Here is a 22839-nt window from a genome sequence, read left to right on the forward strand (position 1 = left end):
TAGGACTTATTTTACAGGTAATTTTGTTATTATTTTAACTAGGTAACTATTAAATAGTTCTTAACTATTTAATAGCTATTGTACCTGGTTAAAATAATTACCAAGTTGCCTGTAAAATAAATATTTATCCTAAAATAGCTATAATATAATTATAATTTATATTGTAGCTATATTAGGGTTTATTTTACAGGTAAGTATTTAGCTTTAAATAGGAATAATTTATTTAATAAGAGTTAATTAATTTCGTTAGATGTAAATTATATTTAATTTAGGGGGGTGTTAGTGTTAGGGTTAGACTTAGCTTTAGGGGTTAATCCATTTATTATAGTAGCGGTGAGCTCCGGTCGTCAGATTAGGGGTTAATAATTGAAGTTAGGTGCCGGCAATGTTAGGGAGGGCAGATTAGGGGTTAATACTATTTATGATAGGGTTAGTGAGGCGGAGTAGGGGTTAATAACTTTATTATAGTAGCGCTCAGGTCCGCTCGGCAGATTAGGGGTTAATAAGTGTAGGCAGGTGTCGGCGACGTTGAGGGGGGCAGATTAGGGGTTAATAAATATAATACAGGGGTCGGCGGGGTTAGGGGCAGCAGATTAGGGGTACATAAGTATAACGTAGGTGGCGGTCGGCAGATTAGGGGTTAAAAATTTTAATCGAGTGGCGGCGATGTGGGGGGACCTCGGTTTAGGGGTACATAGGTAGTTTATGGGTGTTAGTGTACTTTAGGGTACAGTAGTTAAGAGCTTTATAAACCGGCGTTAGCCCAGAAAGCTCTTAACTCCTGCTATTTTCCGGCAGCTGGAGTTTTGTCGTTAGAGCTCTAACGCTCACTTCAGAAACGACTCTAAATACCGGCGTTAGAAAGATCCCATTGAAAAGATAGGATACGCAATTGACGTAAGGGGATCTGCGGTATGGAAAAGTCGCGGCTGAAAAGTGAGCGTTAGACCCTATTTTGAGTGACTTCAAATACCGGCGGTAGCCTAAAACCAGCGTTAGGAGCCTCTAACGCTGGTTTTCACGGCTACCGCCGAACTCTAAATCTAGGCCTAAATTACTAAGCCCCCTTACTTAACACCCCCTAAATTAAATTATACTAAATTACAATTAAAATAAAAAAGCTAACATTACGTAAAAAAAAATAAAAAATTAAATTTAATCTAAGATTACAAAAATAAGTCTAACATTACGTAAAATAAACCAAATTATCAAAAAAAAATAAACCTAATCCCTATGAAAATAAAAAGCCCCCCCCAAATAAAAACACCACCTTATCTAATAATAAACTAGAAATAGCCCTTAAAAGGGCCTTTTGTAGGGCATTGCCCTGTAAAACAGCTCTTTTACCTTAAAAAATACTAAGTTCCCCCTCTAACAGTAAAACCCACCACCCAACAAACCCCCCCAAATAAAAAAAAAAAAAAACTAACACTAAAATATCCTAAACTACCCATTGCCCCTAATTGCCCATTAAAACCCTAATCTAAAAAAAACAAAACCCCCAAAGATAAAAAAAAAAAATCATAACTCTAACCCCCCAAATAGGTACTCACTGTTCCTGAAGTCTGGCGGATAAGGTCCTGTTCCAGGCAGTGAAGTCTTCTTCCAAGCGGCCGACATCTTCTTCCAAGTGGGGACCACTTCCTTTTTCATCCAGGACCAAGCCGTCGTGGAGATGAGCAGGACCGGGGACCGTGGAGCCACGGAGCATGGAGGATCCTCTTCATACGATCCCTGCCGTACACTGAATAGTGAATTCAAGGTACGTGTTTAAATATGGCGTCCCTTGCATTCCTATTGGCTGATTTGATTCTTCAAATTCAAATCAGCCAATAGGATGAGAGCTGCTGAAATGCTATTAGCTGTTCAAATCAGCTAATCTGATTTCAGTAGCTCTCATCCTATTGTCTGATTTGAATTTAAAGAATCTAATCAGCCAACAGGAATGCAAGGGACGCCATATTTAAACGCGTACCTTGAATTCATTATTCAGTGTACGGCAGCGATCATACAAAGAGGATCCTCCACTCTCCATGGCTCCGCGGTCGCCGGTCCTGCTCTGCGCTCATCTCTGCTCCGCACCGGCTTGGTCCTGGATGAAAAAGGAAGTGGTTCCCGTTTGAAAGAAGATGTCGGCCGCTTGAAAGAAGACTTCACCACCTGGAACAGGACCTTTTCCGCCGGACTTCAGGAACGGCGAGCACCTTTTTGGGGGTTAGAGTTAGGATTTTTTTTTTTATATATATTAGGGTTTTAATGGGCAATCGTAAAAAATTTGCTTTCATTTTTCAAATATGGCATGTAATTTTAAACAACTTTCCAATTTACTTTTATCAACAATTTTGCTATGTTCTCTTGGTATTCTAGTTGAAAGAAATCCTAGGAAGGCACATATGATAATTTCTAAGCCCTTGAAGGCCGCCTCTATTTTATTTACTTTTCACAGCAGGGGAGAGCAAGCTCATGTAGGCCATATAGATAGCATTGTGATCACGCTCGTGGCTAGTGGCAGACACTGCACTAATTGGCTAAAATGCAAGTCAATAGATAATAACTAAAAGTCATGTGATTAGGGGCGGTCAGAAGATGCTTGGATACAAGTTAGTCACAGAAGTAAAAAGTGTATTAATATAACAGTGTTGGTTTTGCAAAACTGGGGAATTGGTAATAAAGGGATTATCTATCTTTTTAAACAACAAAAATTCTGGTGTTGACTGTCCCTTTAAAGGACCACTAAATGCAGTGGAATTGCATTATTAACAAGTACATAATAAAAAGACAATGCAATAACACCTACTCAGAATTTCAAATAAGCAGTTGATAATTTTTTTATTTTTTTCTGACAAAATTTTTTCTCCCATTTTCTGGCCCCCTATACCATGTGACAGCCAATCACAGACTAGTATACGTATACCCTGTGAGATTGTACACATGCTCAGTAGGATCTTGTTCCCCAGAAAGTGTGCATATAAAAAGACTGTGTAAAATTTGATAATGGAAGTCAATTGCTGTAAAACTGCCTGCTCTTTCTGAATCATAAAAGGTTATTTTGACTTGAGTGTCCCTTTTAATTACATTCTAATGCTTTTATAACTTTTTTTTATTTCAGCAATCAAAGCCCTATGTGTATGATAAGGTGTTCACTCCCAACACCTCTCAGGAACAAGTTTACAATGTCTGCGCTAAACAGATTGTCAAAGGTAAGTTGTGTTTTTATTTTTATTTTTTTTAAAGCTTTAGATGGCTAATCTGATTCTCTTTAAGGACTGACATGTTGTCAGTACAAGACTGATCTCAATGTACACATTAGCACACACTTTCCCTTGAGGCTTAAAGGGATACTAAACCCAATTTTTTTCTTTCGTGATTCAGATAGAGCATGAGATTTTAAGCACCTTTCTAATTTACTCCTATTATCAATTTTTCTTTGTTCTCATGTTATCTTGATTTGAAAAAGCAGTAATAAAAGGTTAGGAGCCGGGGGGGGCGGAGCCGGCCAGCGTGAGAGATGGCCGCACTTTAATGTGAGCTCCGAGTGCAAGTGCCCTATATCGCTTCTACAAGGACTTATTAGGAGCCATCCAGCTGTAAAATTATTCACACACAACTCTGGGACAGATGGAGACTGGATTGAACACAGGCTTTATCCTTATAGCCCGATGCAGACCGCAGCTCCGTTCTGAGGCCTCAACAACGGCCGCCATCTTGGGAGCCTGAAGCTGGAGTTTAGCACGCAAGACCCTACCGGAGCACTAAGGAATGTGTGACCGATGCTCTGAACGACCGCAAAGACTGCAATAGTCACCGGATAGATCACTGACAGATACTTTTAAAGCGCGGTGTGCGCTAAGCTTGGGGACTCCTGACATAACCGCTATCCCTTACAGCTCACGGGCTACGCATATACTTTCGGACCCTTAGGGGCTTAAAAGAGGCAAGCAGCAATTGATATGGGAGCCCTGAGACACATGTCTGCCACCTTACAAGGCATTATTAACCATTGAAACACAGAGTTATACCCGCACAGGCAAAATATATCCTCTATAGTATTAAGCACATGGATGTACTCAGATAATGGGCCTTGAAAGGAACTCTACAGTAATACCTGCAAAAACTGAGCTTTTACTAGCTGCTCCCATAAAAGAGCGTTATCATCATGCCTAGCAAGGACATACCCTTTCACAAAAAATAAATATGCAAAGAGATCTCGCATGAGATTGCAGAGACATCACATGTTAAATTAATTACTGTGCATATGTGGTGAGGGAGAACCTTATAACCAAAGTATTAGCACGGCTGCACACCCTGTTGACAAGTCCCTGCGAACAGTTTGAAGAATGAGGGTAATAACATATAAAGTGAGACCAGAGGCAGCCTATCCTATTAACCAAAATGTCTCCAAAAAAAATAACGGCAAAAGGGAAAGAGGTCAAGAAACCTGTTGCATCACGCAACTCAGTAAGCTCTTTTTTCAGACCCACTGAACTTTCCCAATCTACTCTATCTGACTCTAATACCCCGCGGAGGTCTGAGATGTCTCCCTCCGAAAGTGAGGACAGTGATTTGGAAGAATCTGTTCACCTAACAAAATCCTTTCTGGCCACTATACCATCTAAAAGTGATTTAGACAATATAGTTGTTAAGGTTCGAGACTGCATTAAAGAGGAGCTGGCTACCTTGAGAAAAGATATGACGGAGATTGGTAACAGGGTGGAAGCCCTAGAAGAAGATAATGAGTTTAACCAGCAAGAAATCTCCAGCCTGCAGACCACAGCTCACATACATGATTCATTATTCACGCAATTACAAGACAAGTTAGAGGACCTGGAGAACAGGGAAAGACGCCAGAATCTCCGTATTAGGGGAATTCCAGAAACAATCCTGCCGAACACTATCCCTGAATTCCTGAAAGGCTCTTTTCCTCTATTTTGGGCCCATCGTCTACCGCAGATCTCACAATGGACAGAGCCCACAGGGCACTTAGACCGAGACCCTCAGACCAAGCGCCTCCAAGAGACGTCATACTTAAATTGACCCACTTCCAAACGAAGGAGGATATCTTGAAAGCTGCTAGACAACTTAAGGATATAAACTTTCAGAATTGCCATTTACCAATATTCACGGATCTCGCTCCCCGTACTTTGCAAAGGCGGAAAGAATATCAACATATAACAACACTGCTCAGGGATAAGGGGATCCCATATCGTTGGGGTTTCCCCTGCTCCCTTAATGTTTCCCATAATGGCACTAAACACACCTGTAAGTCCCCGGAGGATATACCAGATCTCTGTGTGGCCTTGAAGATTGATCCCCCTCAACAAGCATCAGTGAGAGAAGATGAAGAAAGAGCTGTGGGGGCGAGACCTGAAAGACCTCCCAAAGCTCAGTGGCAACAGCAAAAGCCTAAGAAGGTGAAGAAAGTCCAGGACACTTTACCTGCTGACAGCTATGGATGAATCTGAGGAAGCCAATTGGGTGAGATAATTCCGTGTTTTGTTACCTTATAAATCTTCCCTTAACGGGAGCTTCTTTGTTGTTATCTGAACTTTTCCAGTGAAGAGACTGAACATTTTCCTATAATAACTTTTAAATTGCTCAGGGCTGAAAGCTTTTAGAAGCAAAAATGTTCTTGTATTTTTCCCTCTTTTTTGCTCAGGGTTGAAAGCTCTAAGAAGCAACAATGTTCTTGTATTTTTATACCTGTTCAAGTATAAGCTTTAAATAGGGGCAAGCTATTCTACCCCTACGTAGTGACATATAATGTTAGGTTATATGTTCAAGTTAAGTTTATTGTTTTTGTTATTTATGTTTGTGTTGTTGTTGTTTATGTTTAAATGCAATCTATCTGCCCTTAACAAATTTACAATGCAGGACTTTTGTAGACTATATTGGAACAGACTTTGTAGCTTTGTGACGAGACTTGACGATCAGACACATACTGACTTAGAGAAGTGGACATGATGGGCCCTCAGCCAATTACTTTCATGACACAGAATGTTAAAGGTTTTAACATACCCCATAAAAGACGTATAGCATTTAGCGATATTAAACATAAGCAGGTAGAAGTATTATTCTTGCAAGAGACACATTATTTAGGAGGACAGGAACCTAAGTTCTTTACATCCACCTACACCAGCCACTACCACAGCAGTCATCCGACAAAGAAGATTTCTGGGGTGAGCATTTTACTTCATAGATCACTACAGTTTCATGTCCAAAAAGTAGATAGAGATAGTGAGGGGAGATATTTGGCACTAATGGGTCTACTACACGGGAAGCCAATTACATTGGTAAATGTCTACGCCCCAAACAAACACCAAGCGTCCTTTTTTCGCCAAATATCCAACAATATCATGGCTTTTCATAAAGGCTCTCTTATTATTGGGACTGACTTAAATTCGCCTCTTGATCCGGGGTTGGATACCTCTAATGCACATTCACAACTGTCAAGGAAGTCACTTAGATCTATCAAGGAGGATTTGACACTATTAGGAATCCATGATGTCTGGCGTGTCCAGCATCCACTTAGTAGGAATTACACTTTCTATTCGGCACCACAGAACACTCACTCTCGCATAGATTATATTTTTGCAGACCACTACACTATCTCCTCCATATCATCTACTGACATCATACCTACTAGTTGGTCTGATCACTCTGCCGTGATCTGTAAGATGCAATGGTCCACACTCCCTTTCAAGCCATTTCAATGGCGCTTTGACGATACACTACTTAAAGAAGATTTACTAACACAACAAGTAGAAAAATCCATTAGGGAATACTTTGAAAATAATAACACACCAGGCATTGATGTGTTCACTTTGTGGGAGGCACATAAGTGTGTTATCAGGGGGGAGATGATAAAGCTTAGGTCAATGCAGGGTAAGGTATATAGGCAGCAATATACAGACCTATCCGCTACATATCAGCACACTGACAAATTATACAAAAATAACCCACAGGATGTTTCCCTCAAATATCAACATGAAGAATCCAGACAAAAACTTACAAAATTCCTTGACCACTCGGCCCAGAAACAGGCACTGAAATTGCGACAAAAATTCTTTGTAGAAAGTAACAAGCCTGGCAGACTCCTTGCCAGAGCACTTAAAGCAAAGCAGTCGACACATTACATCCCCATGCTACAAGATCCCCCTAATAAGCCCACGGTGGAAACTCAGAAAATAGCAGAGATATTTAGAAGGTACTATGCTGCTCTATATAGTTTGACACCAAATAGAAACAAGACAACTCATCACTTGCATTGTCAACGATATTTAGATACTATAACATTACCAAAGATATCCAGTGAGGAGTTAGACTCCTTTCACTCTGCGATAACGGCTGAAGAGATAGGAAGTGCCATACACTCACTTAAACAAGGGAAAAGCCCTGGCCCGGATGGCCTTACTAGTGGTTATTACAAAAAATTTAAGCACCTCCTCCTGCCTCATTTGCTCTCAGTTTTTAACAGTATTGATGAGTCCCATAATATGCCCCCTTCTATGCTGGAAGCTATCATCACAGTTATACCGAAACCGGGCAAAGACCCAACAGTCCCATCAAATTATCGCCCAATTTCTCTGTTGAACGTAGATATAAAAATCTATGCAAAAATCTTGGCCACAAGAATTAACAAAATCTTACCCGGGTTGATTCATCCTGACCAGGTGGGCTTTGTACCGCAGAGAGAAGCTAAAGACAATACAGTAAAAGTTCTTCACCTGATACAATACGCGACCACACATGACATACCCCTAGTTTTACTATCGACTGACGCTGAAAAAGCTTTTGACAGACTTGATTGGACCTTTCTTAAACTTACCCTACAGAAATTTGGCTTCCCCGACGGTTTTATACAGAAAATATTAACCCTTTACACAAGGCCCACTGCTAAAATTAAGGTTAATGGTGCATTATCTAGCTCCTTTTGTATATTAAATGGCACCAGACAAGGGTGCCCTTTATCACCTCTGTTATTTGTACTATCAATGGAAGTACTAGCTACTAAACTACGCGATAATCCTGCCATCACTGGACTCCCCATAAACAATACCCACCATAAATTAGCACTTTATGCTGACGACTTACTATTGACTTTGACTCACCCGACCTCATCTCTCTCTGCGGTGCAGAGCAACCTGGAAGAATTTGGCTTATGTTCTAATTATTTAGTTAACAAAACTAAATCTGAATTACTCCCCATCAATCTAACCGAAGCTGAGATTCACACACTTAGTGCACAGGTGCCGTACTCAATACAGAAGTCCTCACTGAAATATCTGGGTATTAACCTAGCAAATAGCATACAGCAGTTGCAGGAACTGAACTATGAACCACTCTTAGCAACTATTACCAAAGACACATCGAGGTGGCTAAACAAAAATATTTCCTGGTTGGGTAGGATAGGGGTAGCTAAAATGACTATCATCCCTAAGATCTTATATGTATTTCAAGCACTCCCCATACCATTATCTGACACTTACCTTAACAAACTGCAATCAGTGATGAACTCGTATATCTGGACGAAAAGACCTCCCAGAATAGCCAGGTCCACTCTTTTTCTATCAAAAAAATATGGAGGATTGGGTGTACCAGATCTGAGGGGGTATCGTACAGCGGTCTTTTTACGTAGAATAGTAGATTGGTGCACACTTCCCTCAATACACGACAAATTATGGCTGACGTTGGAACACGACCTGACTAACCAGGCCCAACTTGGGGTATATTGCTGGCACCCTAAAGGACACCAGCCGGCCATAACAAAAGCGTACCCTATAATTAGGGAGACGTTTGATGTGTGGTCCAAGGTTCTAACCATGTATCCACATCTTTCCACAGTTCCCTCCCCCTTGACGACAGCCCTTGCCAACCCTGACTTCATAAGCGGAATGTCGGTCACATCTAGCGTACAGGGCTGTCTGGATAGATTTCTCCCACTATATACAATATTGGACTCAGGCAAGCTGATGCCTAGACAGCATTTATCAGACTTAGGAATTACACAATTCGCTAACTGGTTTGGATATTTGCAACTTAAACACTTTGTACACACCCACAAACTTAGACACTTAACCACTAGAGAACGCTCCCCATTAGAAAGATTATGCACCCTTGACTCGCCCCCGCCACATGCTATCGCCACCTTATACCAATTACTAATCACACCCTCTGACTTCAAACAAACCTCGACTATACTTTCTTGGCATAAAGAACTCCCTTATACACTCTCGGGAGACGAATGGTACACTATATTCATGCATACCAGCAAATCCGCACACTCGGCCGCATTACTAGAAACTAACTATAAATTTCTACTTCGTTGGTACCTCACCCCCCATAGATTAAAATATATTTTCCCGGAAGCATCGGACAGATGCTGGAGGAAATGCTCAGGAGAGGGCACGCCTTACCATATCTGGTGGGAATGCCCCAAGGTTCAGAAGTTCTGGACAGAGGTAAACCAGGAGATGAGCAGGTTATTGAATCACGATCTTCCTCTAGACCCCTTAGTGTACCTGTTTCATGTCTTGCCTAAACTCCCATTTAAACATTACTCATCCCTCCTCCAGTTAGCTGTAGCACCAAACAAATACTTCCCAGACTATGGAAATCTGAAGCCATACCAACTCTACAGATGTGGAGATCACAAATGGAAACAAATCTGTCACTAGAGAGGTACTTTTACTACACTACAGGTAAATTGGATTTCTATGCTGAAATGATGTTCTTTTGGGAATCCTATCAATGCCCCAGACAGAGGTGATCCCCCCGTGTGGATACCTTGGGCTTACACAATAGAGGAGCTTAGCATGGAACTAGTTAGAAAGAGACTTAAAGCTCACCGCTAGTACAGTAGTGAGAGATGACACTCCTTGATAGTTGAAGGCACAAATGCACCCCTAGGGATGTTCAACATGACCTGGGTTGCTGGGAACGACATATATGAATAGAGGATGACATCACCGAAGTAGCCACCTATACAGAGTATTATGGATACAGACCTTTCGATTTTAACATGGAGTTCATAGCTTGTTCCATAGGTTTTCACAGACCGGGTGGGAGGGAGAAGTCTTATTATGCTGAAGTCTGCACACATATGGGACTCGTTATTACTGGAAAGGGGAAGAAGTCATGTGCCCCCTTTTACATGTATGTTTTACACATATGTTTTATAAAAGTGTCACGAAAAACACCGACTGTTAGGCTATGTATGAGATGGCTCTGTGTACTGCTGAAGTCCTGTTATTGATGTATTGATGTATTGTTGAATTGCAATTTTTATTGTATTGTGAAATTTGACATAAATAAAAGATTAAACAAAAAAAAAAGGTTAGGAGCCGGACCATTTTTTGTTCAGCACCTGGGTAGAACTTGTTGATTTGTGGCTGAATGTAGCAAACCAATCAGCAAGCGCTACGGAGGTGCTGAACTAAAAATGGGCCGGCTCCTAACCTTTTATTGCTGCTTTTTCAAATCAAGATAACATGAGAACAAAGAAAAATTGATAATTGGAGTAAATTAGAAAGTTGCTTAAAATTGCATGCTCTATCTAAATCATGAAAGAAAAAATTTGGGGTTAGTATCCCTTTTAAACTAGAACAGTTTTGTGTACATTGAGATCAGTCCTGTACTGACAACTTAGTTTTTATCTGACAAATATGTTGCTGATAATCCTTTTAAAAAATACATATTGTATAAATGGAATTTCATATCTGTTATTAAAGGGACACTAACCCCACATTTGTTCTTTCATGATTCAGACAGAGCATGCAATTTTAAGCAACTTTCTAATTTACTCCTATTATCAATTTTTCTTTGTTCTCATGTTATCTTGATTTGAAAAAGCAATAATAAAAGGTTAGGAGCCGGCCCATTTTTAGTTTAGCACCTTGGTAGAGCTTGCTGATTGGTTTGCTACATTTAGCCACAGGTGCTGAACAAAAAATGGTCTGGCTCTAAAGCTTACAGTACTGCTTTTTCAAATCAAGATAGCACAAGAACAAAGAAAAATTGATAATAGGAGTAAATTAGAGCATGAGATTTTAAGCACCTTTCTATCTGAATCATGAAAGAAAAAAATTGGGTTTAGTATCCCTTTAAATAAAACTGAAATTATTCTAGAGATCAGGGATGCCTAAACTTTCCAAAAGAATTGCTACATTCATTTTTTTCTCTTGCAAGACTGGTGACCACATTTGGGACTGACATTGAGCGGTTCTACAAAATAGAAAATGGCCACTTGCCCTAAATATTCCCCTCACAGAGAATTTTGCTGCTGTACATTAACTCACAGCTTCACTAAAACTGTCACAGGACACTGGATCATCTCTGTGAACACAGTGAGAAAAAAAAAAAGATTTGGGCCAGGAGTTTGCCTTCTGCTAGGCACAATTGCTTGCTGCTAATTTATATTAAAAAAAAAAAAAAAAAAAAGAGGGGGCAATTTGTGGAGGAATTTCTAAGGTCATTTTTGTCTCTTTCTGTCTCTTTAATCAAATTACAAAAACAACTTTGTTTTTATAAAAAAGTCATATTACCAATGCTTTACAAAAATAAATGTTACAAATATACACATATATCCAGAGGCTAGTATTTTTGGATTCATATAGAGAAAACCAGAAAGATGCTAAGGCAAGTAGCACTCTGTACATTGCACAAGGTTTTTGTTGTGCCCATAAAGCTTTGACGTTATGGGCACATGGGCAGTGCAATAATGCAATATATTTATACTATAGTTAAAGGGACATTGTAGACAACTTTGACATGCATGTTATTTTCAGTTTTTAAAATAAACAGACGTAAAGTACATATGTATTAACAAATAAAGTTCTAGCTGGAGGTATTGCTGTGATAGCTTTTAGTGTACATAAAGCATACAAACCTAAGCACTATATACTTCAGATGGCTTGTGACAAGTGTAATGCAAAAATGCTTCTCTTTAGCACTGACATTTTAACTACAATATAATAATCAGTGCTATATTTGACAAAAATTTATAAAAGAAATAAATTGGTTTAATTCAATGTGAATTTATAGATAAAAATACTTTACCTTCCATTGTGTATTATTACTAATTTATTATTTTTACCATTCCCTACTGATAAACTATGTCATGTAATTTTAAACAACTTTCCAATTTACTTTTATCACCAATTTTGCTTTGTTCATTTGGTATTCTTAGTTGAAAGCTAAACCGAGGAGGTTCATATGCCAATTACTTAGACCTTGAAGGCCGCCTCTAATCTAAATGCATTTTGATCGTTTTTTACCACTAGAGGGCATTAGTTCACGTGTTTCATATAGATAACATTGAGCTCATGTATGTGAATTTACCACAACAAAAATTCTGGTGTTGACTGTCCCTTTTAAAGGGACAGTCAACACCAGAATTGTTGTTGTTTTAAAAGATAGATAATCCCTTAATTACCATATCCCCAGTTTTGCATAACCAACACAGTTATAATTATACACGTTTTACCTCTGTAATTACCTTGTATCTAAGCTTTAGCAGACTGCCCCCTTATTTCAGTTCTTTTGACAGACTTGCATTTTAGCCAATCAGAGCTGTCTCCATGGTAAATTCACGTGCATGAGCTCAATGTTATCTATATGAAACACGTGAACTAATGCTCTCTAGTGGTGACAAACTATCAAAATGCATTTAGATTAAAGGCGGCTTTCAAGGTCTAAGAAATTAGCATATGAACCTCCTAGGTTTAGCTTTCAACTAAGAATACCAAGAGAACAAAGCAAAATTTGTGATAAAAGTAAATTGGAAAGTTGTTATAAAATTACATGCCCTATTTGAAACATGAGTTTTTTGTTTTTTTTTAACTTGACTGTCCCTTTAAACACTTTGCGATGGTAATGTAAAAGGATAAATTGTGTATATACTGTATATATAAAAAAACCTCTGCAATATATTTATTTTGTCCCCTTTTCCTGTAATTCCATTCTGAAATTGTGAGCTTTTCAGTTACTGTTAGAAGTGGAAGTGCAGAACACCGTTATATTGCACACAGCCATTGGTTGCATTCTCTAGTTACCTATTTATAACTGTCTCTAATTGGCCACAGCAGAGAAGGTAACCTAAGTTACAACTTATTTTGTCACTATTTAAACCGCTAATGAACCTTTAAAAAATACATCTGCATGTTATTCTCAGACTAATCTTTTATTTGAATGCATCCTTCTATCTAGTACAGTATTCATTTATTGTTTAATGTCCCCTTTTAAATATATTTTTCTATAAATGGTTTTGATCTAGGTTTTACCTTGCTATTGTGTTTTCCATAAACCTCAATTTGCATTTTCTTATTCTACCAGCAAAGAACAGCCATCTAAATACTGGAAATGGTTTTTCCCTATTTAAATGGAAATATATACATGTTTTTTTGCCCTTTAAGTCATTATCCAATATGGTTCCCCAGGGAGATAAAAACCATGGTTACAAGACATCATTAAGTGCCTGTGCTACAGATCTATAAAGCATTTGGCTGTTTGCCTTTCAAATCTATAACAGTGCCATAAATTAGAAGTAAATTGATGCATAAACCTGTGTTTTGTTGCAGCCACAGAATATAGACTTGTGCAAAAAGGTCTAGGATTTACTTATTACTCTGTATTATACTTGTCTTCAAGACATTTCATTTCCTGTACTTAGGATGAACACACTGGGATATCTGTTTTATTTATATGTAAGACTGAATGAAATAAATAATTGCATCACAGGTTTATACATCAGGGCAGGTCAATAGACTTGTTTTACGTGATAGAATTTCAGCACATCTTCAGTTCACCTTGTGTAAAGACATAAAAAATTATATTTAAATTGTTTCACCTCTCATACATTTTAAATATGGACTACATTGTGTCAGTACATATACACTCCAAAGCAAGAAAGCCCACTCACTGGCAGCTGTTTTTTTCTAATTGGAACTCATCATGGGTTGAGGGTGATAAAGATATATTTTATAAACTGAACTCAGCTCTTGTCCGCTGTGTAATTTGTCATTCAATTCTGGAGACTAAAAGATCCGAATGTGATTATTATAAGTTTTTCATAGTAAAAGCACTATTTATTTTATTTATATATATATATATATATATATATATATATATATATATATATATATATATATATATATTCACCTAAGACTGAATGCACACTTAATTTTGTATATGATCAGCTTTTATGTGTTTAGTAAAGTTGAAGAACCTGAAGTGCAAACATTTTTTGATTAAAAACCTAATTCCAGAATTTGAAAATGGTGCCATAAATGGTTGAGAAAAGGGTCATATGCTCTGAAGTACACATAAATGTGCATACTTGCCACTGTGTATGCTGTTAGTGTCAGTAATGTTACCCAACAATGTTTCCTTCTGGTTTTGAAATAGAACATATAACCCTTTAATTTCATGGTCCTGAAACCTAAATCACAACATAACACACATAATTTGAAGATTTTACACCACATTATTTACTTTTTAGCTCTGTGTAGATATGGCCAAAAACAACAACAAAGGAAAACCTCTTAATATATCCGGTGATTTTGCATTTGTGTGTGTATATATACAAAACCGGGGGGGGGGGGGGGGGGGGGTGTCAGTCAGTGCGCAAACAAAGGGAGAGAAAACAGAAAAATCACTGATGGTTTAGTATTTTCATATTCAGTGTGTGTTATCTACCAAAAAAACTTGCTCACCTTTATATTACCTCAAATGTGTTAGGTGTGAGATGTGCATGCAGGGGAAGTATTTCCCAGTCGGTGGTACAGCCTTCCTTTTCCTTTGTTAATACATCCAAAAGAAGTGATACCGTCAAACTATAGGGTATAAACTATAACATTTATTTAAAACAACTACACCCACCTATTTGTATCCCCATCAAGCAGAAAAAAGTTACTATATTAGGAGTCTTTTCAATTTAGTTTGAATGGCCAGAGGAGGGAGGGTAAATCCTTTTGGTCCACTATGTAGAAAGTCAGCGTTCCTGGCTGAAGCTTCTGTTTTGAACTGCTCCTTTCGGCAGTCTTGCCTGATCAGAAGTGACATCACTCGTAGGCATATTCCTTATGCTTTTTGTAAATTACTTTCAATTTGTCAGAGGGTTTGGCTACTTGGACTCCTCACTCTTATTTATGCCAGTATGGGTGTAATTGTATGCATAAATTCAACTACAAAGTATCTTTTTACAGAAAAAGTTTTAACTTTTATACTCTGTTGCCTAGGGAATGGTATTTAATGTTTTTTTGTTTAGTATGGCACTTTTTTTTTTAAAGTGAAGGTAAACTTTGATGAATGAAAGGCCGTTTTTTAAAAATACTATTACAAACATTCATCAAAGTTTAGAAAGCAGCCGTTTTGTTTAAAAACTTACCTTTGTTCTTTTCACAGCCACGTCATAAATGACTAAATCGGCTTCCTCCAATCACGGCATGGCCTCAGGCAATGACTCCCCTGGGGGGAAAGCCATGATTGGATGAAGCCGGATTAGTTATTGATGACGTTTGAAGAGAGGATCTCCGGGTGGGGGAAGCTGCTCTGGCTGTGAAAAGAACAAAGCTAAGTTTTTAAAACAAAACGGCTGCTTTCTAAACTTTGATGAATGAAAGTGCCCCTGTTTTTAATAGTATTTTTAAAAACCGGGCTTTTTCATTCATCAAAGTTTAACTTCACTTTAAGGTCTATTCTTCTTTAAAAAAATGTGCACTTGTTATTTGTGTTCGCTGAGTTTGCGCACATCAGCTTTCAGATTAGCATATAATGACCGATTGGGTTAGTGGGCGTTTGGAATAGCACATGTCTTTTTTGCGCACACGCATGTAGTTTTTGGTGCGCTTCGTTTTTTTACTCACATCAGTTTTCGCGCATCTTCCTTTTCTGTTTTTTAAGCGTGCTATTTGGACGACCGCTTTTTAACGCTCTCTGTTTTCCAAACGCATTAGTATTTTTGGTGTTGGGTTAGTGCTTTGCAGCCTCGGCTGCTATGGGGTATGATTTTCGTTTTGCTTTTTAAGATATAGTTTTTTAATTGTGCTTTCTACTTATTTGTAGTTTACACTATCATGGAGCCTTCTGGTTTTTGTCACTAAAACTACTTTAGAAGATAGTTCTTCTGAACACTTTCATACTAATGTTAAGTGTGTGTATTTTAGGTTTACTGATATTTTGCCTCCAGCTCAGCTGTGCAGGCCTTGTTGATAAGAGGCGTTATGTCAGTCTAATGCTGTTTTTGCTTGTAAAGGTATCTGCCCTCCTTCTGTTTGTTTTATACGCCCTACTGTGTCTGAGATACTAGTACCAAGGCCTCGTTTTATGTAAGCGTCAAAGGTGAGTTTCTATTTTCCACTGATTATAAGTCTGTATTGGACAATGTTTCTGATCCCAGTTCAGCTGATTTGTCCTTGGTGGGTGAGATTTTATATGGTGATCTAGCATTTCTCTTTGATCCGAATATAGAATTATCGTCTTTTTTTTTTTTGCTTGTTTGGTTGAAGATCTTCATTTTCTTTTTAGCCCCCTTAATGACCAGCAATGTACCCTGTACATTGTTGGTCTTTCTATGGGGGTGCTGTTATTAGTACCCTGCCAGACCACGCTATTATAGCAAGCCTTCCTGATGGAGGGAGGGACTAATATGCTTGCTCGCCACACAATCCCTTAACGACCAGCGACGTACAGGGTACATTAGGGTTGTTTAGGGGTTAAAAAAATGTGTTATGTATTTTGGGGTTTTAAAGATTTTATGGTATCTGAGGATACATCTGTTTTAGCTTTTGCGTTTTATTTTTTAACCTGCTGCTTTCAAGAGTTTGTTTTTTCCTGATGCTGTCTCTGAGATAGTTTATAGTAGTGGTCAGGTAGTCCTTTTTATTCTTTAGGAAGGGTTTAAAAGTTTTTTTTCTTTGCCAGCCTCTGCTATTGAACTTTGGGAGTCTGTTCCTAAGATGGATGGGGCTATTTCTATTTTGGCTGTGTGACCGATCGTTCATTTGATGGTAGCGGGAATCCTTTCATAGGAGAGCCTTTCAGCAAGTAGTTTTCTGGTTGCAGCTTCCTCCATTTGGTTAATCTTTATGCTAGTAAAGATTTTATTTATCTCTTGGCTTTGTTTTTCTGTTTATGCATGTATTTCTTATGCTAAGAATAGCATTTCTTTCCAGAAGGGCTTTATGGTTAAATTCCTGGTTGGCTGATATTCTTTATTTTAGGAAAGAGGGTGTTTGGTTCTAGTTTAGATTGTGTTTTTTTTTTTTTTTGTGTGTCTGTAGGTAAGGAGTTTTTTTCTTTCCCAGGACAAGAAGTATATGGGTAAATTTTAAATCTTTTTGCATGGAAGTCAAATTCAGATTTGAACATATCATCTAGCAAGTAACCTTCTCACTCGGCCAATTCGGCATTAAGTTAGTGAGTTTTAAAGCAGCTTTGCAAACATAAGGTTTGTTTTAGTATGTTGCCTTCTAGTAATTTATTACAACTAGCAAAATATTGTTAGTCAGCCCCCGATTCAGATTTTCTGGTAGGGGTAAATTATGCTTTTTTCAGGAGGCTTAGTTTTTGTCTGTTCAGAGTCCTTGGGTTCTAAACATAGTTTCTCAGGATTACTAAATAGGTTTTAAAATGGGCATCCCAGGACAACGTTTTCTCTGTCATTTATTCCATAGAATTCTCTGTAGGCAAAGGTGTTTTTTTTTTTTTTTTTTAGTCTTTTTCTGATCTGGGATCCATAAAAGGATTGGGATTTTTTTAAATATCATCTTTGTTCCAAAAAATGGAAGGGACTTTCAGTTTTGTTATGGATTTAAAGGCTTTGAACTATTTTCTCAGGGTTTATTTGTTGAAAATATGATTTATTCTGACTCTTATTTAGCAAGCGTAAAAAAGGGGAAGGCGTAGCTCCAGGCAGACCGGCCAGCTGATCCTCCAGACGCCGGGTAAGAGCTTCCGGTGCTGATAGATGTGTTCCGTGCGGCTAGAGAGCTTCTGGTGATGGGAAAGGTGCAGGCTCGAGGTAAGGACCAAGCAGTCCCAAATGTAGCAAAAGGAAAAATGAGCAGCACAAAAATATTATTGCAAAAAATGGATATTTAATCCAGACTTCTTCATAACAGGTAACAACAAAACACACAGGTATGGAGGTGAGAAAGGGGGCGTGTCCTTACGCGTTTCAGGCCTCAAGGCACTTAGTCATAGGATAATTTTTTGTTACACAGGGCATGCATAAATACGAATCTGCACCAATCACATAGGTAACAAATTCGGAAACACCAAAACATGTGATAACAGTTAAAAACAATGATCAGAAGGATACTATCTTATCATAACACATTCATGACTGTGATGATTAGAATTTACAACATTAACAAACATTTAAGATACGCTGCTTATTGGTAACAAATTAGCTACAATGTGAGATCATGTTAAACTTTAAAACTTGGTAGCAAGGAATATTAAAGGGAGACCTGAAAGAGTGTGGACTTTGCTGTTAAATACTTAACATTGTATCTGAGTGTTAATTACTGTGAGATGAAACTGGTCATACATTGCTAACAGATATCTATATGCAATTTGATATTCAAATATGTTAATTTTATTAAGAAAACAGAATCCTAATGTGTAAGAATATAAAGAACAGCAATGAATTAAACTAGATCCATCATAAATTAAAACACACAGTATAGCAAAATGGGGAAATATATAGTATAAATCTCTTTAATTTAATCTATAAAAAAACTTATGTCCCACTCTTTGTTTAAACCATGAGGTTCTCATGTATTTAAAGTGAAAATCCAAAATAATTCTTTTTTTGTGAGTATTTTAAATTTATTGCTACCCCTTGGCGGTAAATGCATACTATCTATAATCTTAACATTGAAGTTAGGAACATTTGTAAAATGATACCAATTTAAATGGTTTGCAACACTCAACGTCTTGACATAATATTTTATATCTCTCTTATGTTCTCCCATTCGTTTTCTGAGGGTGCGGGAGGTCTGACCAACGTATTGGACCCCACAAAAACGGACTCCAACAGATAAACCACGAAAGTGGAAGAACAATTAGCATAATAATTGATTTTGTAAGTTAAGCCTGTCGACATGCTCCTAAAAGTGTCCCCTCTGGAGACAACCTCACAACATCCACAATTGGATGATAAACAAGAAAAAGTTCCCTTGCGATTTAGCCAATTGGTTTTATTTTTGTTAGGACAGCTTGAAACTAGACTTGGGGCTAGCATATTTCCCAGAGTTGGGGCTTTCTTTGAGACAAACTTAATGTTCTTTATATGGGGGGTCAGAACCTCATCGCCCTCCAAGAGGATCAGATTCCTTTTTAGAATATTACACACCTCATTGTATTGTGAGGAAAAATGTGTGGAAAACACTGTTGATTTCGAGAAACCATCTGTTTCCCTTTTAGTGTGTCCCTTTCTTTTGTTAGCAAGATGCTCCTCCCTCACCTCTGATATATTTTTGTCTAATGATGCCGGGTGATAGCCCCTGGCTTGTAACCTTAGTTTAAGATCCTTTGCTTGTTTCTCAAAAAATGCGTCAGTTGACGCATTCCTGCGTAGTCTCAAGAATTGGCTCTTGGGTATAGACTTGATTAAATGTTTGGGGTGACATGACCTGGCATGCAAAATCGTGTTGCTTTAAGTGTCAGTCATGACACGACCACTTTGAACACAACCAATCAATTTCAAATCCAGATATTGGGCCTCACTCATATGCATGCCACCTGTAAACCCCAAACTCAATTCATTCTCATTGATATAACTTAGAAAATCCTCAAAAACAAAAACTCCCTTAACAGTAAAAATTAGGTCATCTATATATCTCATATATAAATGTATATTGTTCTTAAAGGGATTATCTGTGTTAAATAATGTGCCGAGCTCCTACATCCCATAAACAAATTTGCAAATGAGGGGGCAAACTTAGCCCCCATCGCTGTACCACAAATTTGTAAAAAATACTTGTCAAACATAAAAAAATTATGGGACAGTAGGAACTCGACACATTCACAAATATAAGCACAGAACACATCAGAATAATTAGTTCTTTGTTTGAGAAAAAAATGTATGGCCCTAATTCCTAAGGCATGAGGGATATTGGAATAAAGCGATACACATCTATCACCACCCACCCAAAGCCCTCATGCCACTCAACATCCTCAAGGAGTGAGATGAGATGACCTGAGTCTCTGAGATAACTGCTCAGGCCTTTGACTAAGGGCTGTAGGATGGAGTCCACCCATTGTGACAATGGCTCAAAAAGTGAGCCAATGCCCGAAATAATTGGGCGACCGGGAGGATTACTTACATCCTTGTGAGTTTTGGGTAGGTGGTGAAAGATGGGCATCACAGGGTACACAGGAATTTATTTAGCAAGGTCAGTTTATGTCCACAATAGTTTTATAGGATATTTTCCTATTCACAAAGATCTTCATCACATTTTCTAGTTTGTTGTTCTTCCATTTGGCCTGTTTTTCTGCTTTCTAAAGAGTTCCCCAGACCAGATTATTTTTTTTCTGGGTTTTGTAACTAGATTTAGTCTCTGTGTGATTTTATTTTACAGATCATAGAAGGTTGTAGCTTATTTTAGCTTTACTCTTATCTTTAGTCTGTAGCTTTGTTGTGTAGAAGTTTTAGGCCTAATAACCTTTTTGGATATTATTCCCTTCACTCGGTTTCAGAAGGCCTCTTCAGCTTTGTACGCTTCATCTATGGTGCAGGGTTCTTTTTCAGAGAATTTATTTGGTTCCCATGACAAGCGAATCCCTTTCTTGATGGCTGGATTATCGTCCTATCCTTCTGGGGGCTTGTTTTATTTGTCGCATCTGGTCTGTGTTAATGACAGATGCATGTCTTTCAGGCTGGGGTGTAGTTTTAGGGGTCTCTGAAGACGCAGGGAGTTTATTCTCCTTGGGTAAAGTGTTTTTCAATATATATTTTGGAAGCTTCGTGTATTTTTAAGGTCCTTCATAGTTTGCACCTGCTGAGAATGATTCTCATCTGTGTTTTGTATTCAGACAATGGGGCCGATTTCGATCATGTCCGTCCGACGTCGACAAATGCCGATGGCATACACTGTCAGCATTTATCATTGCACAAGCATTTTGTGTGACAAGCTTGTGCAATACCGCCCCCTGGGGTGTTAATCATGATTGCTATTCACCACCTCAGAGGTGGCGGACGAGTTAAGGAGCAGCGGTCTTAAGACTGAAAAGAACCTGAAACTACGGGGGATTGCAGCATCTGCTGCTTGATAAATCTACCCCAATGTCATCTGTGCTTGCATTAGGGGGAATGTTTTCTTTGTCTTGATGTTTTCTAGATTGATTATTTGGGGTTCCCCAGATATAGATTTGATGTCTTCACAATTGATCATCTAGCATCCCAGGTTTTTTGGGAGGTCTAGGGGTCCTCATGCAGAGTTTTTAGATGATTTTATAGCTCATTTGGTTGTTTCATTTAGCTTTTATATCTTTTTCTCTTTTAGTTCTTTTTTCAAAGGTGATTTAGAGGATTAGGCAGGATATATCTATGTTTCTGTTTGCTCAGGCTTGGCCTTGCAAAATCTGGTTTGCGGATCAAGTTCAGATGTCCATTTGTCCTCTATGGCTTCTTTCTCTGTGGCTAGATCTTCTGTCTCAGGTTCTGTTCTTTAATCAGGGTCTCAAGTTTCTAAACTTGATGGCTTGGAGATTGAATGTTTAGTTCCTAGATAGAGAAATGTCATTTTTTTTCTGCAGTTGAGATTTTTGTTTAGCCTTATAAACCTGTGACTAGGAAGGTTTTCTATATGGTTTATTTCCTGGTGTATGAGTAAGGATTTTTCCTTTTAACTCTTTCTGGTTTTAATTTTACAGGAAGATTGCTTTCCATGTTTTTCTTCTGGCTTTAGTTAAGATTAAGCTATTTTATCCTCCTTGAAACCTTAATTTGGTTTTAATGGTTTTTGCAGGCTCCTCTTTTTTAACCTATTCATATGTGCTTTTTGCCTTGGACAGTTTTTTTTTGTGGCAATATTCTCTGCTAGGAGAGTTTCTTGTGTCTCTTCTTATCTTGTTTTTGTTTGTTTTTTTTGCCTAAAGTGGTGTCTTTGGACAAAGTTGGAAATGGTTGTTCCTTCTTTTTGTCCTAAGCTTTCTATGGAGAGGCTTCTCCATACTTTGGATGTTGTTAGTGCTTTGTAGTTTTTATCTGAAGGCTATATAGGATTTCAGACAATCTATTTGATCTGTTTTTTTTTTTTTTTCTGGTTCTTGAAAAGGACAAGTTAGTTATGGCTGTGTATTTGGCTTCTTGGTTTAAGCTTTTTGTTTATTCATTGGGGTCAATTTATCATATGCCAGGCGGACATGATTCGCTGTAGCAAATCATGCCCGCCCCACATCGCTAAATGCCGACAGCATACACTGTCAGCATTTAACATTGCACAAGCATTTTTTGTGAAATGCTTGTGCAATGCCGCCCATGCATTGTTGACACCTTTGCAATCGGCCGCTTGTAAGGATGTCAATAATCCCGATTGGATCCGCTGCTACTTAAAGGAACATAATACTCATATGCTAAATCACTTGAAACTCATGCAGCATAACTGTAAAAAGCTGACAGGAAAATATCACCTGAGCATCTCTATGTAAAAAAGGAAGATATTTTACCTCACAATCTCCTCAGCTCAGCAGAGTAAGTTCTGTGTAAAAAGTTATACTTCAGCTGCTGTCCAGTTGTAGGTAAAAAAAAGGGGAAGAAATGAACTGCAGCCAATTGGCATCAACAGTGCTAAGGTCATGAACTATTTTACTGTGATCTCATGAGATTTGACATAA

General features: G+C 38.2%; 1 protein-coding gene across 1 annotated transcript in view; it reads left to right on the forward strand.

Annotated features, from left to right (window-relative positions):
* The window catches only part of KIF5C (kinesin family member 5C), a 350079-nt gene that overhangs the window by 71786 nt on the left and 255454 nt on the right, over positions 1 to 22839 (forward strand). Inside the window, exon 2 of the mRNA XM_053698287.1 lies at positions 3110 to 3200. Coding sequence (XP_053554262.1) covers positions 3110 to 3200 — 91 coding nt within the window. The remainder of the gene's footprint in view (positions 1 to 3109; positions 3201 to 22839) is intronic.

The sequence above is a fragment of the Bombina bombina genome, chromosome 1 (assembly GCF_027579735.1).
Source record: "Bombina bombina isolate aBomBom1 chromosome 1, aBomBom1.pri, whole genome shotgun sequence".
NCBI lineage: Eukaryota > Metazoa > Chordata > Amphibia > Anura > Bombinatoridae > Bombina > Bombina bombina.